The 16,148-nt window shown below is 54.6% G+C and overlaps 6 protein-coding genes across 6 annotated transcripts; 3 read left to right on the plus strand and 3 right to left on the minus strand.

Annotated features, from left to right (window-relative positions):
- Window positions 1–1,088: 1,088 nt before the first annotated feature.
- On the minus strand, window positions 1,089–4,483 carry B0H18DRAFT_1117879 (DNA helicase; the record flags this gene model as incomplete). Its single annotated transcript, XM_048033671.1, has 15 exons — window positions 1,089–1,618; window positions 1,679–1,772; window positions 1,837–1,956; window positions 2,013–2,201; window positions 2,257–2,372; window positions 2,423–2,630; window positions 2,690–2,783; window positions 2,844–2,954; window positions 3,008–3,165; window positions 3,225–3,286; window positions 3,352–3,709; window positions 3,760–3,807; window positions 3,842–3,929; window positions 3,982–4,411; window positions 4,459–4,483. The coding sequence occupies 15 exons, from the start codon at window positions 4,481–4,483 to the stop codon at window positions 1,089–1,091; spliced, it is 2,631 nt and encodes an 876-aa protein (XP_047894921.1).
- Window positions 4,484–4,690: 207 nt separating this feature from the next.
- On the plus strand, window positions 4,691–6,605 carry B0H18DRAFT_1094161 (uncharacterized protein; the record flags this gene model as incomplete). The annotated part of the gene is made up of 5 exons (XM_048032373.1): window positions 4,691–4,796; window positions 4,846–5,013; window positions 5,176–5,368; window positions 5,422–5,869; window positions 5,922–6,605. Exons 1-5 carry the CDS (start codon window positions 4,754–4,756, stop codon window positions 6,603–6,605), a joined length of 1,536 nt encoding a protein of 511 aa, XP_047894922.1. The 5' UTR covers window positions 4,691–4,753.
- A 325-nt stretch (window positions 6,606–6,930) lies between these two features.
- On the minus strand, window positions 6,931–8,782 carry B0H18DRAFT_1117881 (S-adenosyl-L-methionine-dependent methyltransferase; the record flags this gene model as incomplete). The annotated part of the gene is made up of 9 exons (XM_048033672.1): window positions 6,931–7,139; window positions 7,198–7,380; window positions 7,431–7,511; window positions 7,576–7,640; window positions 7,689–7,834; window positions 7,890–8,127; window positions 8,175–8,283; window positions 8,340–8,594; window positions 8,647–8,782. 9 exons carry the CDS (start codon window positions 8,780–8,782, stop codon window positions 6,931–6,933), a joined length of 1,422 nt encoding a protein of 473 aa, XP_047894923.1.
- A 915-nt stretch (window positions 8,783–9,697) lies between these two features.
- On the plus strand, window positions 9,698–12,175 carry B0H18DRAFT_1000217 (uncharacterized protein). Its single transcript, XM_048028204.1, has 6 exons — window positions 9,698–10,135; window positions 10,282–10,787; window positions 10,823–10,919; window positions 10,946–11,323; window positions 11,376–11,759; window positions 11,809–12,175. Exons 1-6 carry the CDS (start codon window positions 9,775–9,777, stop codon window positions 11,889–11,891), a joined length of 1,809 nt encoding a protein of 602 aa, XP_047894924.1. The 5' UTR covers window positions 9,698–9,774; the 3' UTR covers window positions 11,892–12,175.
- Window positions 12,176–12,341: 166 nt separating this feature from the next.
- On the plus strand, window positions 12,342–13,665 carry B0H18DRAFT_1000223 (uncharacterized protein). The gene is made up of 6 exons (XM_048028205.1): window positions 12,342–12,662; window positions 12,711–12,753; window positions 12,807–12,946; window positions 12,997–13,437; window positions 13,503–13,586; window positions 13,643–13,665. Exons 1-4 carry the CDS (start codon window positions 12,400–12,402, stop codon window positions 13,388–13,390), a joined length of 840 nt encoding a protein of 279 aa, XP_047894925.1. The 5' UTR covers window positions 12,342–12,399; the 3' UTR covers window positions 13,391–13,437; window positions 13,503–13,586; window positions 13,643–13,665.
- B0H18DRAFT_1084433 (nitrogen permease regulator of amino acid transport activity 3-domain-containing protein) lies at window positions 13,398–15,966 on the minus strand (the record flags this gene model as incomplete). The annotated part of the gene is made up of 6 exons (XM_048031790.1): window positions 13,398–13,424; window positions 13,482–13,587; window positions 13,644–14,363; window positions 14,411–14,566; window positions 14,621–15,044; window positions 15,093–15,966. The coding sequence occupies 6 exons, from the start codon at window positions 15,964–15,966 to the stop codon at window positions 13,398–13,400; spliced, it is 2,307 nt and encodes a 768-aa protein (XP_047894926.1).
- Window positions 15,967–16,148: the final 182 nt, after the last annotated feature.

Here is a 16,148-nt window from a genome sequence, read left to right on the forward strand (position 1 = left end):
CACTGGCAGACCCTCTCAACGGCGGAGATGGCGCCGCGAGCACTCTCACTCCAGCCTGAGCCAACCACGATTCAGTTTGCCTATTGTATGTAACCTCTGCCTGGCTGGTGTCGCATTCCCTATCTCCGGGTCATACCTGGATTCATACTGCACTCCAGCAGCTGCCCGATGCACCTGCAGTGTCTTGGTACCAGCTGGTACTGCGCCGCGTAAACCCTCGTGCGCGTAGTGGTTCGGAGAGGCTCCAAGTCGGTGTGGTTGGGCCGCCGTATGTACAGCTCGCAAATCTTTCCATGCTGTGCAATGCCGTGCTGCTCTTCAGGCTCCGGTTCTAGGGTGACAACCATAAATTTTATTCTCTACCGCAGCCAGCCTTGGTTTTTAGTCTCGCCGAATCGTGTTGCTCCGTCCGCACCATACACGAGGTGCTCCAGACCGCTAATCCGCGGCCTTCCTTCACAAGCAGTACTTCGCTCGTACGGCCGTCATGTTGCCCAGTCCCTCGTCTCGTCACTACTGACCAGCCGTCAGAAGATTTGCCCTCATGCAGCCAATCGTATTTTCGCGACTGGCCGTCGCTGTGGACTATAGGACCAAGATGACCGCTGGACGTAGTCCACAGATTGACGCACTGGTGCGCATTGGTAATTCCGAGAAATAACAAATGTGAAGATGTATCGGGAGGCGGGGAAGCAGACGAATTCGCATGAATAGCGACTTTTGTCTGCAAGTTTGTCTGCAAGTTTGTCCCAGCGGAACACATCCTGTCTGTCGTCGACCCGCCTCGATCAGCGGGCTCTGCCCGGGGTGGGCCCGGAGCGACCGTCTTACGTCGCGCTGTTGATTCATTTCTATTCAGCCTCCAGAGTCCCAGGCTTTGAGCGCGTTCAGATCACCGACGTCGGACCTGGCCCGTGGAGTACGTCACGAAGCCTGTTCTCCAGCAATTTGTCAAACCGCCGACGTCCGACGTGCACACCTGATCGGACCTAGTGCATTAAACAAGGTGTACAGTATACAATCCGTAGTATACATCCAACTACCAGATACGCCGCCGAGCCTGAGCCACAGGAGCGCCGTACCCACGACTAGCCACTGCGCGTAGCCGCCTTGGCCTCCTTCCGTGCGGAGGCGAGGTTCTTGTCGCGCTTAGCGAAAAGCTTATGTCGCGGAGCCTGCTCGCGCGCGAGCTTCTTGTTCACGGACTTGTTCTGCTCGACGTACGACATGTGCTGCGCGCCGCTGAGCGCGGTGAGCGAGCCCGACGTCCGCTGCACGCCGGGGAATTTGGACGGCATGCCAAAGTCCTTCGACGTGATCGTGCCGGCCAGGTCGCCCTCGCCCGCGCGCACGTCCGTGCCGAGGTCCGCCTCGCTCTCGTTCGCGAGGAGCACGGACGAGAGCAGCTCGATCTGCTCGTCGCGCGACTTGTAGACGAGGTCCGGGAGGTTCTCCAGCCCGTCCAGGTGCGTGATGACCTTGAACGCGTACCCCTGGTCGATCAGGAACTGCTGGCGCTTCGTGCTGTAGAACATCTCTTGCGTGTCATTCGAGACCAGCGAGTAGAAGAACGCGTTGAAGCCCTCGTCGTTCCGCCGCTTGGCTCGCAGTATGCGCCCTAATTTGCGGTTCAGAAATTAAAAGAGCGCGACGGGACACCACACGCGGGGAGGCCTACCTAGGCGCTGTGCCTCTTGTCTGCGGGAACCGAAATGCGAGGAAATCTGAATAAGGCATGTGGCTTCGGGCAAGTCGATGGAAGTATCTCCGACCTGATAGCGTGGGACAGAATCAGCTTCCGACAATGACACATACACGGACGAATGGACGCCTCACTTTCGATAGGAAGATGGTGTTGACGTCCGGACTGTGTTGGAACCACTGTAATATCCGCATCCGCTCTACCTGCCCCGTCCCACCGTGAATGTAGAGCTTTCCGAGCTTCTTGGCGTAGGCCTGGCTCGCACTCATGTCAGCCGTGCCAAGCGTATCATGAGAGCACAACGGCGTACCTCAAGCGCGAAGACGTTGTCCGAAAATACAATGATCTTATCACCACGGTCCTCGTGGTACTTGATGAGAAATTGGCAGGCTTGGAACTTGCGCGGATTCATACAGTACAGCAGCATGCGTTTCCGCGACTGCTCGCGCAGGTATTCACGGTAGAACTCTGGTGTCATCGGGCACCAAACCTCTGCACACTAGTCACATGCATCTAATCAGGGTGGTGACGACGGTGATGCCATGACAACGCACCTGGACGTTTGCAATATGTCCTTTGGCGGCAAGATCCATCCAGTTTGCCTCATATAGCTTCGGCCCGATCATGTAGTTTAGGTCAGCGATTTTGTCGTCCTCGCGGACCAGCGTCGCTAATGGCACCGTCAACGCAGGCGCCAAAAATATGTGTCAGTGAGCACACCTGTCAAGCCGAGCTTTGAATGCGCCTTGATGGTCGTTACCACCCTGCGGAACATCGCAGCGGGGACAACATGCACTTCGTCCAGAAGAATAAAACCCCATTCACGCGAGGTTAGGAACTCCATCATCTTCTTTGACTCGTGCGACCTATTGTGCGTGTTCGCGACCATGGAGTAGGTCGAGATGACTATACCACTATCACCGGCAAACTGCACGGTAGATGAGATGGATAAAGATGCGCCCGTAAAGCGCAGTCTGTTAGACTCACCTTCTCCTTCTGGTCAGCGGTGAACACGGCAATCTGGCGGTCGGTGACGTTGGACCATTGTTGGAACTGCTGTTTCCACTGCATCACCGAAACCCTAAATGCGTGCGCGACATCAAGGGGTGCCGAGGAATGCATTGATCGTGAGGCAACTTACGACGACGTGCAGAGCACAAGGCAGGACTTCTTGATCGTACACGCGGCAGTGATACCGACGAGGGTCTTACCGGCTCCGCACGGTAGGACAATGATTCCAGACCGTGCACGACTAGGTTACGGGGTCGATTTCGACCACTGATGTATAATAGCTAAAACACTTACCCGTTGCCGAACATTTTACTGAGACTAGTCTCCTGGTACGGCCGGATGACGGTAGATGGCTTCAGGTCGATGTCCAGGTTGGCGTTGATTGTATCGTTGCGGAAATCGTATTCCTCCAGCATTGGATACTCGAGTTCATTACACCGCTTCTTGACGTCCTGCGATTGAAAAATATGATCTAACGACCGTCCATTGGGCACGCACGACCACAACCTACGTCGATTTTTCCATCGTCGATCTCGAAGGCATGAACATTGTCATCGTCCTCGTCCACTTCGTCTGTAGGCGAGGGAGGATAAGGATAAACCTCTGCGCTGTATATATCACCGACGTCACCGACGTACCTCCCTCCACGCCGACTACAGACGTGAAAAGCTCCGCGTCCGTGTTTGAACCATTCGCAGTGGAGCCTTTGCCAGCAGAGTCGTCTTTCTTCTTTTCCGCTTCCTTTGTTCCCGGGATAACAAGGTTGCCTCTGACGGGCGCCTTTGAAGTCGTGAAGGTGGCCGCCTTGATGCTATTATCCGTGGGCTGCGAATGCACACGCGCCTCGCGAATGATCTTGTCCTTCAACAAGACTTGGAGCGTTTCGGGGTGGCTCGACTCCACGAAATATTTGTTGTGCTTGAGGACAAGCTTGACCTTGCCGTAAGACAGTGTTCGCTCCCTGATAAACGCGACAATGCTTTCGGGCACCGGAACCTTGGTGGGAGTGAAGCTTTACACTCCGCGGACGATCCATGACCACTGACCTTTGATAAACGGTTCAAGACCTTTGTAAGGGACTCGACAATTAGTGTCTGCATGCGAAGTATGAGCGCGGAGCGCACGAACTTCTATTATGTCCTCCGTTTGGAGACCGACGGAGACGGCGGCATACAGGGAATAGGAAGTGAGCTTGTACTCGTGTATGAAGGCAGGTCTGTTGATATCTGTCTAGTCCTAGTCCTACCCGACGGTCATGGCATGCATACCTGCTAACCGGCTCGCTAATAGCTACTAGGAAGTCTTGCGCTTGCTCAGCAATGGGCGAGAAGGCTTCAAGGATGATGTGCCCGTCTTCGGGACTAATCCACAGAGGACGAGAAGCGTGATCTGGCTTTAGATGCAACCACGAGAAATCTTGCTCCTGGAATACGTGCGAGACCAGCGTGTCCTGCTGACGGCGATGTGCATCGAGGTCGCGGCCATCACCATCCTCCACGCCGTCCTGTGGTTTCCGTTTCTCCGCCAGCTTACGAGACAATGCGCTGAGCTTGATCGTCGCGCCGCGAGGAATCAGAGATGAATATGAAGGTGAAGGCTCATCGCGGATTTCGTCGTCGTCATCTACATTGAGGTAGTCGTCGTCGTCGTCCCTCGTCCTCCTTGACCGCTTAGACGAAGAGGCCCAGTCCGCGGAATCTACTAGGCTGAGCGACAGATGTCAACCAGACGGCGCCCTGACGTACCTTCTGCAGCACGTTTGCTAGGCATAACAAAGACAGTGGCACTCAACGAAGTCAGGCCAGATACTAAACTGCACAGGAGACCAAGAGGTAATCCGAAGATGGCGGAGACGAGCTGAAGCAAGGCTGGTGAGTAAGCGCCGTCACAAGGCACTTGTGCCACCGCCACACCTTGTTCAATCGGAGATCGAAATGCGTGGAGAGACGCGAGATCTGGAGGACGGGTCTTTGCAGAGATCAATCATCGTCTCGCACGTTTTCTCCGTCTTGTCCTCTTCCCCCTTCCTGCTCGTCCAGCATGTGGAGACCTGCTACTCGCGAGGTTACGGGAACCAACGAAAGTGTGTTTTTCATGTTTTACTCGTCATACACTTGCTGACAACGCTGTAGCGCCGTTGGGCAACCGTCGTCGCTTCGGACCTGCACCTGCGGAGGAAACTGCCCCCCCTCAGCTTGCACAGCCATCTCCATCCGCTTATCCGCGTCCCCCTACCCAGATTGACAGAGATGGCTCGAGGAGTGACCGAGGAGAGACACCGCAGGCTACTAATGGTTCGGGTACGTGTCCATTCTTCAGCGCGGACTGGCCGTGTGCCTTTCCTAATCGCAGCAGATCGTGCAATTCTACGATATATCTCGCATGCATTTCCCTCAACCTATATCACTCGTTCATACTGACTTCTTACTAACTTGTGACCTGGTGTCGTCTTCTATGTGTAGCTGACCCTAACGCACCTCGCAAGCGCCGTAGCCGCTGGGGTGAAGCCAAGAACGAGATCCCTGGATTGCCGACGGCTATCAATGCCAATGGCGTCTCGCAGGCTCACCTTGACAACTATGCGATCCACCTCAGGCTGGAAGAGATCAATCGCAAACTTAGGCTGAACGACTTCGTTCCTCCGGAGCGCGAGAGGTAAGTAGACATTAATATATGCGGGCTTGCCATCTGACGAAACCGCGGATCAGATCTCCTTCCCCGCCGCCGACTTACGACGCGCATGGTCGCAGGACTAACACTAGGGAAGTCCGCTATCGTAAGAAGCTAGAGGATGAGCGCATTCGCCTCGTCGACCGCGCCATGAAGAACGATCCCAACTTCCGACCTCCTGTTGAATATCACCAGCAGAAGCGTTCCCAGCGCCCTTCGGAGAAGGTGTACATCCCCGTCAAGGAGTTCCCGGAGATTAACTTCTTCGGTCTCCTTGTAGGCCCCCGTGGTAACAGTCTCAAGAAAATGGAGAGGGATAGTGGCGCGAAAATCAGCATTCGAGGCAAGGGCAGTGTGAAGGAGGGCAAGGCGAGACCAGAACAGTACGCTGAAGATGCCGAGGAAGATCTCCACTGTCTTGTTACTGCTGAATCAGACGAGAAAGTCACTCTCTGCGTTAGATTGATCAACAGGGTCATCGAAACGGTACGCGGCCGTGTCTCATTAACATCAGTCTTTTAGCTAATATCGTACTTAGGCTGCTTCTACCCCCGAAGGTCAGAACGACCATAAACGTAACCAGCTTCGCGAGCTTGCTGCACTGAACGGAACTCTTCGTGATGACGAGAACCAGATCTGTCAGAACTGCGGCGGTGTTGGTCACCGGAAGTATGACTGTCCAGAGCAGCGTAACTTCACGGCCAACATCATCTGCCGCGTTTGCGGGAGCGCAGGGCACATGGCCAGAGACTGTCAAGTTAACAGAGACCCCAACGCTATCAACAACACTCCTCCTTCTTCTAACTCGATGGCGATGACGAAGGGCGGTTTCGACTCCGAGTACGCAAGTTTGATGGCGGAGCTCGGAGAGGGCGGAAAAGGTCCTGGAGACGGTCCCAAGAACCCTTGGATGGGAAGCGCTGGGCACGATATCACTGCGGGCGGCTCCAACATTCCTCCCTGGCGCCGTCCGGAAGTCTGGCAGAGCAGCGCCGTACCTCCTCAGCAGAACAACGGCTATCGCCCACCGCAGGGTTACGGCGGCTATGGCGCTGCTGGCTACAGTGCCGCTCCCGGTCAACAGTGGGGCGGCGCCGCCGCTCAAGGCGGATATGCAGGCCAAGCCGGCGGTTACTACCCCCCACAGGACTACTCAGCCAACTACGCTCAGTACTACCAGGGCCAGTACGCTCAGCAGCAAAATGGCACCCCGTCTCACTAACCCGATTCGTGCTCTAACGGTCACTCGTCCCCTTCTGACTCTGCCTCTCGCTCTCATCGTCCCGCGGCCTCATCGTTCAGTCCAGGTCTTGAAGCCGACTCCAGCTCATTAACAGTTCCCACCGATGCATCCTCATCCTCATTCCTCATCCTCGTACCTGCAATGAGGTTGGTCTGCGATAAAACTAACCATCGCCAACTGACATGTGCAGTCGACCGCTTCCGCTCTCGTCCGATATGTAGCCTCGACTCTTCTGACTAGCGTATGACGATCTGTACTCCCGACGAATAAAACCTGGTATTGGGTATTCATGTACTACTCGGGATCATGACGCTCTTTGTGCATCAGAGACGGCTTTTTTCCGGCGTTTGTGACGCTTTTTGTGTGTCGTATCGGTGGTTTCATCCTCGATCCGCCGTTTGCTGGTGACGGCAGGTGCGTCGCCGCCGGCGGCCCTCTTTACGAACAAGCATACAAAGAACCCGTTCGTCGCATCCCCATCGGGAGAACACCGCACGAGTGACTGTGCATCATCTGTGACCGCCGCCGACGATCAGCATAGCATTGCACTCCTGTTGACCATCCAACCTACCCGGACTGCTCATCTCCTCGGTCAGGCCTCGCCGATGCCATGTTGGTAGGACGTCCGCCTGCGGAGCGAGGACGAAGTGGCCATCAAGCGCTTCAGGTGTCTCGAGCGACTGCCGGACGACCCGCTCGTTCTCGATGGCATGGATGCTGCATGTTGAGTAGGCGATCCGCTTGACTGACGGAACTGTGGATTTCGTTAGTCGCTCGGCGATGGCGGACATGAGAGAGGATTACATTTCATTGCGTGTCTGATCATCATGAGCTGGAACGAAGCAAGCTTGGCCAGTCGCTTCTGCCCTTCGTCGTTCTGCGGTTCTTAAGTGCCGGGACGTGCGTTAGCGTGCTCGAAGTAGCTTGAGACGCCCACGCGTACGCATACCTGATTCCAGTAAATGGTCCATTCGGTTGACAATACCGGACCCACTGCACGAGGGATCAAGTAGGCTGTCGGAACGCTCAGCATGGGTCAATTCACTGCGTGTGACTACGCACATGTGGGTCACTTTGCTGAACTTCTCGTCCGTCGGGCTCGTCATAAGGAAGTCAGCATTGACGGCCTCGACGTTCCTACATCGAGCTTTGGACAGCATCATCTTCAACGTGGAAAAGCGCTTGCGGTCGCGTTCGAAGGCAAAGAGCTTACTCTGCGCGTCAGCTTTCTGCGCCATCGTCGGTCATAGGTGTCGCACGCACCTTGCCTTTGTTGCCCATCAATGCGCTCAAGTGCGAGGTTTTGTTTCCCGGCGCAGCGGTAGCGTCGATGACGACGCTGCCTTCGTCAGCCGGCGGAGCGAGGACGTGTGCCGGAAAGCACGAAGCCTTGTCCTGCAGTATAATCTTGCCTTCCTTGTACAACGCGTCTTCGACGAATTGCACTTGTGGGTGGAAGGCGAGGAGGTCCGGGATATGTTTATCCTTGGCGAACGCCTTGCTGCAGTCAGATTAATAGCAGAACGCAGGGGGGCCCAGGCGTCTTACATCGAAGTAAGCGGGTCAGCCAGCTCGTACCCACGGGAGCCGAACGTCTCAATCGCATCTTCTACTGTCCAGCAATTCCGGTTGACACGCACGTAGCGTGGTATGTGTGCTGCGCAACTGCCAGTATGAGCACGCCAAAGCAGTCGAGATGGGATGCGGGCTGACCAGCTCTGGAATCGTCAGTTTGCGCGAGCTCGGCGTTCGTCTTCGCGCCCCGCTTGATCTTGATTCTGGTGAACTCGCCATGTAGTCTCGTCTTATGTCGCAGTACACCTTGTTTGATAGGCCCATCCCCTGCCTGTATGCCATTCGCGAGCAGGAGGTCGTGTATAAGCAGCAGCGCGAGATTCCTCGAAGTGATCTTGCGCTCTTCTTTCAGAAGCTTCGTAGCATCGAGTACTTCATTCAGGACAGGCTTGTCTATTAGGAAAGGGTTAGCCTTGGAAGCTAGCGACGACACTACGGGCCTCACATTTCAGAGTCTCGATGACCAACGCGGCTGTCCTCTTTCTGTCTTTCTCAGCTACCGTGGCGATGATGCCCTTGATCGAGCCCTTCTTGGAGTCAAGTTTGTCAAGTACTTTGGCAGCCTCGAAGTAGAAATTCATTGTATAGTGCTAGTACAGGGCGTAAGTCAGCCTGATGCAGGACTGAGACAGAGCTGAGTGTACACGGCCAGACAGATCAAAGTCAATGCCAGCCCAGCTGCCGTGCCACCGGAGTCGTCTTGCTTTAGAGCACTCTGTAGACGTTTGAATCAGAATGTGTGTTGAACGGTCAAATGGAAAGAAGAGGAGAATCAGTGCACGTTTCGTCCTCAGTTGGGGAGACCCAGTCGGACAATGTAGATAAGTATGTGTAGAGACATCATGTTCGCCTCTTGACTGATGAAAGCACGTACCAGTGATACACGCGACTTCGGCACGTACTTAGTGAATACGACACACGACTAGCGAAGCATGAAGGAACGGTTCAGGTCGTCTCGACTTTCCGCGCGAGGAATTTTGCCTTCCAGACCACGTGAGTAGGGATCTCGATAAGCGCTCAGCCACACTCGGCGCGACCGTCCACTGGATGATGCATGGAGGAACGCTTTCCGTGTCGCGCAAGCCCGTACACACCGGACAACCGATGTCGAGCTAATAGCTAAATGCAAGGCGTATATAGAACAATGAATCCAACATGGAATAATTAGAAATGACGATTCGAACATAGAAAAAAAACAATCTAGAAATTCAAAATGGCGAAAAAGAATCCATTCCTATGTAGAGTCGATAGAGCGTAAAAATAACACGTCAATTAATACATGTGAGCTTCGCAAACGGTTGTCCGCAGTGGCAGTTGTGTATAATGCTTCTAGCACGCATGTTTTGAGATACTTCGCGCTACGGAGAGACCAGATACTTTATTTTGCGGTACGACGCGCTCCGACGTGCTGCGACGCGTTGCCACAAACGCGACGAAGGCTGGGCGCGTGCAAGGCGCGTGCTTCGACGTGCTTCGTTCGGTGCTTGGCTCCTACTGTAAGCTTGTCACTCCCACCGACTCGCAGATACCGTTCTCAAGAGTCCACTGCCAGAGCTCGACCCTTTTTCTCGCCATGTCTGATTGGATGCAACAGCTCGATGCTCTCGACGAACGTCTAGATGCACTAGGCGACGGTGATGAGACTGACGAGGAAGAGACGTCTGATGGCGGCGGCGATGGCGACGGCGCGGTGTTGAAAGCGACTCTACGGCGGGTATGCGAAGTCGTGCGCAATGCTTCGGCACAAGGCGCAGGGAACATGGACGAAATCGTAGTCAAAGCGGAGGCTATCATCAACAGAGGTGTCGGGATTGCCTACGGATCGGATGATTCGGAGGGAATGTTTGACTTCATCCCGTCATTTGCACATGCAGCGATGCGGACTTGGTGGAGGACAATACCAGCTTTCATGGTCTTGGTCAGCGTCCAGCTATGTAAATACGCAGTCCTCTCACTGATCTTTCGCAGGCCAGGGACTGATTGATTCTTTCGTATCCCATTTCAAGGACTTCATCGTGAGCGCAAGTTCGTATTCAGCGTGCACAATTGAACTTATGTCTGATTCAACTTTTCGTTGCAGATCCCGGTGGGATCCCTGCTGAGCTGCTGGGCCCTGCCCCGTGGAGGCCTGATATGCAACCTCACATCAAGAGCACCCGCCTATCGCGCTTCCGTCCCGATGTCAGCACCTCAGTCACCGACGCCACACCGCTTGCACAGGCCATCCACCAAGCTCGCTGCGAAATCACTGATGACGACATCACGGTCCCCTCGAAGATGCTCATATCTCCCGGGCAAACATGCCTTGCCATTATCGGGGCAGGTGGATGGAAGAACCGCAATCCCACGCTGGCTTGCTACTTTCTGGACAAAGACGACCATATGCAGAAAGGGAGATCCATCACTCCTGGTCTCTCCGACCTCGCCTCTACGATGGCGATGGATGAGGAAAGGAAGTTGGTTTTCATCGCGGACAGCCACAGGGTAAAATCGTACTCCTGGGTAGCGAATCCCAACGCATCACGCCATAACAAGCTCCCCGCAGTCCACACACTGGATTCCGATGAGTGCTCTGGGTGTTTGGCCGTCCTCCCAACGGGCGCGTCGCACGCGCAGGAAAGGGGAAAGCGCTTGTGTGGAACATAGATGCTCTCCAACAACATGGGCCTGAACACAGACGGATTGGGAGGGGGCGGTTCGATGTCGAGGACAGCTGGCGTGACAACGACGGCGACGACATCGAGGATTCGACGGGAGCATTCCGCACGCTTCCATTGCCTTTGCAGACCCGACATTCTACCCTGCTGTCTGGCATCGCCATGCGCCGAGCGGCAACATGATCTGTGGGACTAACGGACGCCGAGATAGTAACGAGTATCTATGCGCATCAATCGACTTGGAGCATGGCGGACAAACCGTCGCGCGATACCTTGGCCATGGCGGGGACGTGGAGGTCATTTCTACGAGCGAGGGCGATCCGAATGTGTTCGCGACGGCTGGTAGTGACGGCTATGCGCGACTCTTCGATGTACGACAGCCCCTCCCGGTCATGACTTTCAACCACGGCATCGACCTGGAGTATTGCTCTTCGGTCGTCCTCGTCCACCCAGATGGAGTGCCCAGTACGTGCCCTTGACTCACTTGCCTGGCGATGCTAATGTGCGTGCGTGCCAGCTCTCTTCACATCCGGACAGCAGAGCGAGCACATCAAATTGTGGGACATCCGTGCTAAAGCAGCGGTGTACGAGCTGTCTACCGGGAACAACGCGGTCGCATCCATGGCATGGGACCCGAAGCGCTCTGCGCTCTATGCTGCGACGGAATGTGAGCGGATGGACCGCATGGGGATCAACCACGACTATCGCCCTGCTCGTATCCCGAGGTGGGCTGACATAGAACTTCCAGATGACCCTGCAAACGGACCGGGCGAAGATGACGACGAAGACGACGCAACGGACGAGGACGAAGAGGACGACTTCGATCGGTGCTGGCCTCGAAAGGCGCACCACAATGAGAAGTATTTCGGCTACGCCTTTGATGCAGGCGAGCATAGGCTCTGTAAGAACATACATTCTCTGGTTGGCAAGTGTGACTTAATGCCGTACAGATCGATACGCATTCAAGGAAGATCCCGATCCCACCCAATTGCCTGCCTATGGTGACGCTGCCATGGACGGGGGGTATTTTTGAAGGCTCTCGCGTTGGAGAATGCCCACATGGCAAATGTTGCTGTCTCGCTAGCGTGTGTGTATGAGTGTACTGCTAAATCGCCTGATGATCTTGAAGTAATCATTCAAAGCACTGCGAATGTCTATGCCTTAGAGAAATGGCAGTGGCACATAGGCCCGCTGGGCTTCTGCCGCGTATACCCTATTTCTCGCTCATATTGAAATCATGAACGTCTGAGCCCTCGAGCGTATCTGTTCACCTTCATTACTTTCCTTGATAACATATACGGTGCGATCGATGACCACTTGAAATCGGAAGCTCGGTTGCTGAGTCTGTGCGCACTAAAACATTATTTGAAGTGCTTCTCAGTGAGCCTCCTGACTATTGTATCATAGCGAACCACCCCGGAGGTCGGTAGCCCGCATCCTATTTGTGATGACCTCATGACCAGGCTCATCACCTTATCTACAGACAAATCCGAACCTTTCAACTCACTGTTCTACGGTCTTCTCGTTCCCTGACTCACATCATGAAACTCGCTGTGACGGGATGCACGGGGGACGTTGGCAAACGCGTCGTGATGGTCGCCCTGAAGCAGGGGCATTCGGTCGTTGGCATAGATCACATCGCTCCGAAGGACTTGCAATTCACCACGGATCTAAACTTCAAGTTCGTTCAGGCGGACCTCCGAGACTACGATGAGACATTGAATGCGATACGAGGATGCGATGGGGTTGTCCAATTAGCGGGAGTGCGATGGCCCGCAGACTATGTGGCCACTACTCATAACACGTATGCCACCACGTAAGTCGTATTGAAGGGACGCTAAGATTGGTATAGGAATGTAGCCATAACGTGGAACGTTCTGCGAGCGGCAGCAGAGGTGAGGTAGCGAGACGACGACGGTCCACAGGAGCTGAATTACTGCGCAATTAGCTAGGGATTAACAGGGTTGCTCAAGCCTCCTCCGTCAATGTAATCGCTCTCGTGTTCAGCGTGCAACCACGATTCAAGTACTTTCCTATCGATGAGGATCATCCTGCTGAACCGGACGAGCCATATGGCTTGTCAAAATTGTAACAGCATATTATACCGAAGCCGATCCATTTTGACGACCCCTGTTTAGGATTTGCGAAATGCAGGCGGACACGATCGTGCGGCGATATCCATCAATGCGTGTTGCCAGCATTCGCTTACACTGGTCCGTCCCGACACGCGAGGCAGCAACGCGCGATGATCCCGCGAGAAGAGCCAAGGATCTTTGGGGCTGGGTGCAAGAAGATTCCGGCGCGGAGGCATTCCTGCTCGCGGTATTCGGGGAGAATGGCAGGTGGTCGGGTCATGAGAGGTTTTTCGTTGCGGCGCCCGACATAGCAACAAACGAGGAGACAGTGGAGCTGAAGAAACAATTTTGGCCGGATGTTCCGATTCGAGATGGGCATGATCTGAGCGGGAGGAAGGGCTTCTTCGACTGCTCGAAAGCGGAGCGGCTGCTTGACTGGGTGCACAGGGTGCCATGAGTGGAGGTTACGATGGGTGAAGGAATGTTTGCAGCTATGACATGGATGTGAGTCTACATGCGCGCAGTGACAGAATGATAGGACGACTGACGTATTCATCGTAATGGTGCAGTACCTCTCGGAGTTGTTTCCTAGAAATCTCTGCTCGGAATAGAATCTCATCATCCGTACACTTGCCATCGAAATATTGATTGATCCTAGTGATTGAACAATTTGTGAGTACGTGCAGCTGTATGCTTCCTGAGAAACGAACTTTTCAAATCGTGTGGCTATGTAAGGATCCTTTCCTTCCGACATGGCGGCAAGCCAGCGCCTTTCCAACCGCGAGGCACGCGCAGGGTCAGTGATCATAGACGAGTACGGGTTGTTATCGTCTCCATTGCCACGGTACCAATCTTCCACATCCTCCGCTCCTGACGAGCCCACCTCTTCATCCAAATCATCGATTCCGCGCTTCTCCGCCACATCAGGATGTGTCTGCACGCTTCCCTGATTTTGCGCACTAACAGACTGTCGCCTTGCGAGCGCCCTAGCCGTCTTTGGTGAGAACGACAGCCAGTTCGTGCCAGGACTTGACTCGGAGGACGTCTCGATACTGGGTGCTTCTTTCGACGCGACGGTCTTCTGTGAGTCGTGCGAGTTTGACTCCTTTTCTGCCTGTGCCGACCTAGCCTGGATGCGCTCCCGTTTCGCGCGCGCCATCTCGTATTTCATTCTTACGCGATGCTTGAGTTCCTCTGTGGCGACGATCCGGATACGCAGGTGGAGAGTGATGAGCAGGTCACGCTTGAGCATCCACACGACGACGTTGTGGTACAGCTGAATACGCTCCTTCGATCCGACTACGGTCCCGTAGAAGTGGTTTGCGCTTTGTTGATGTGTCGACATCGAGACCATGGCGAGAATCTTCGGAAGAGGGCTCACATCGTGCTCCGCAAACCTCCGGTCGAAGTCAGCAGTCAGTTCGGACATCCTAAACACAATCAGCGCACGCCACGAAAGACAGTCCAGGCTACATACGGAGTGTTGAACTTGGGCGGAACAGTGAAGACGGTCCTTAAACCAGGATGAACGATATCGACCACTTTGGCTCGTCGGTGATGGACCAACCAGCGCACGGTTGGGTATACTTGTGACTCAAGGTCCCAGTCCAGCAAACTAGCCATGTCCGCGAGCCTGTACGCTGTTAGTGAGCCATGATGGCTTGGCAGCGGAGAAAGAGATACATACGATAGAGTGACGTTCGCTATCTCCAGAAACCTGGCAAGCTGCTCCGCAAGCTCGTTGTCTTCAGCTGTCGGTTGGGGCGCCCTAAGCCTCCTGTAGAGTTCATCGTTTCCTCGCTCGTCTTCATCGTACAGGCGGAGGAGACTCTTCCAGGGCTTCAAAGCGGGGAGCCGCCAGCCGACGCTCATGCTGCCCCAAGAATTTGGCAAATCGTCTTCACTACGTGATTCCATCGTATCGAAGTCACATTCTTCATGAGCATGTAGCAGGGAGTCAAGATATGGAGGCAGCTGCAGCTCAAGAGGCAAGTCGTGGATGACAATTCGCGCTATGGACCTCTCCTTCATGGCCTCGTAGAGTGTCTTCATGGACACCGCTATTGACGACACGTTGAGTGCTTCGCGAAGGTACTCGGCAAATGGTTCGCCTTGAGAACATCAGTATGCTATATGCCCGGTAAAATACCTTACTGTACCTTTCTTTGAGTATTCATCTCTAAGAGATCCAAGAGTGTCACACTCGCCCTCCACGAAGTTGTGCAAAACCTGTTCTTGGTACAGGACGGCGGTCACGGTGAACGCGATATGTTCGTAGATGGTGTCGAAATACTTCCACACCGTTCCAGAGGTGGAGGATGACGGGTCGGGACGATCAAGTACCAGAACGAGATGGAAAGTCTGTAGCCAGGATGAATCCGGCAGGGGTTGTTTGTTCTGTTCCGTGCTATCGGGTGTGAGAGAATTTCCCTTGGGCTGAGGGGCCTCTCCCTTCTTCGACACTCGCCCGCGAGGAATTGATTTTGCCTTGTCAGGTTTGAACCTCCACAATCCGTCGGGTTCCGCGCAAACAGGATGCCCTATGAATGCAAGGTCGTCGACGATGAATTCGAACTTCTGGTGGCACATGGATACTTGAGGGCATAGTAATCCGGCGAGGAACTCCGCAGAGTATCCGAGTACAGTGTCGTACTCGTCATCACGAGGCAGCCCTGGGTTCCCACTGGAGAATGACGCCGACATGTCCGGTGCAGGTGATGCTCTTCTCGAAGCAGGATGTGAGCGCGAATGCGACACTGACGACGATCTATGGCGAGACGCTCCGGGTCTTTGCCATATGTACGCATCCTCATCGTATCCGAGGATTTCGGGGCATACCCTATTCTCCGAGGGATTTTCGGAGCCATTGGCGGCCCGCCAAGGATTATCTCCGTAGATACATGTGACGTCGTGGTTCAGCCTGGGACGCGCAAGCCTGACAGAGGACTCGGGCGAAGGAGGCCAGCGGTAGACTAGGCTCGAGCCTTTCGCTGACGAAGTGACCAGTAACACGGCGATCAGTGTCTCGCACATTGCTCTGGTATATTCCGGCTGGGAGGTGGAGCTTCAAGCCAATGATCCAGTGAGCCAGACTGAAGCCTCAGCCTCAGGCTGCAGCGAAGCAGCCGGGCCAGCTCTGTCAGGCCAACTATTGCCAGCGTAAGATCATATTCCACGGCGTATGAAAGTGACATGGGGGTCTGCACTCACGGAAT

This window comes from Fomitopsis serialis (assembly GCF_022376445.1).
Source record: "Fomitopsis serialis strain Sig1Antser10 chromosome Unknown B0H18scaffold_23, whole genome shotgun sequence".
NCBI classification, from domain to species: domain Eukaryota; kingdom Fungi; phylum Basidiomycota; class Agaricomycetes; order Polyporales; family Fomitopsidaceae; genus Fomitopsis; species Fomitopsis serialis.

Excerpts from the sequence above, each read along its gene's own strand:
- B0H18DRAFT_1000217 (XM_048028204.1), top strand. The coding sequence starts at position 9,775 with ATGTCTGATTGGATGCAACAGCTCGATGCTCTCGACGAACGTCTAGAT. Across the intron at positions 11,324-11,375 it reads CCACCCAGATGGAGTGCCCA|CTCTCTTCACATCCGGACAG; the intron begins GTACGTGCCCTT and ends CGTGCGTGCCAG. Across the intron at positions 11,760-11,808 it reads TGCAGGCGAGCATAGGCTCT|ATCGATACGCATTCAAGGAA; the intron begins GTAAGAACATAC and ends AATGCCGTACAG.
- B0H18DRAFT_1000223 (XM_048028205.1), top strand. The coding sequence starts at position 12,400 with ATGAAACTCGCTGTGACGGGATGCACGGGGGACGTTGGCAAACGCGTC. Across the intron at positions 12,754-12,806 it reads TTCTGCGAGCGGCAGCAGAG|CTAGGGATTAACAGGGTTGC; the intron begins GTGAGGTAGCGA and ends CTGCGCAATTAG. Across the intron at positions 12,947-12,996 it reads CCATATGGCTTGTCAAAATT|GATTTGCGAAATGCAGGCGG; the intron begins GTAACAGCATAT and ends ACCCCTGTTTAG.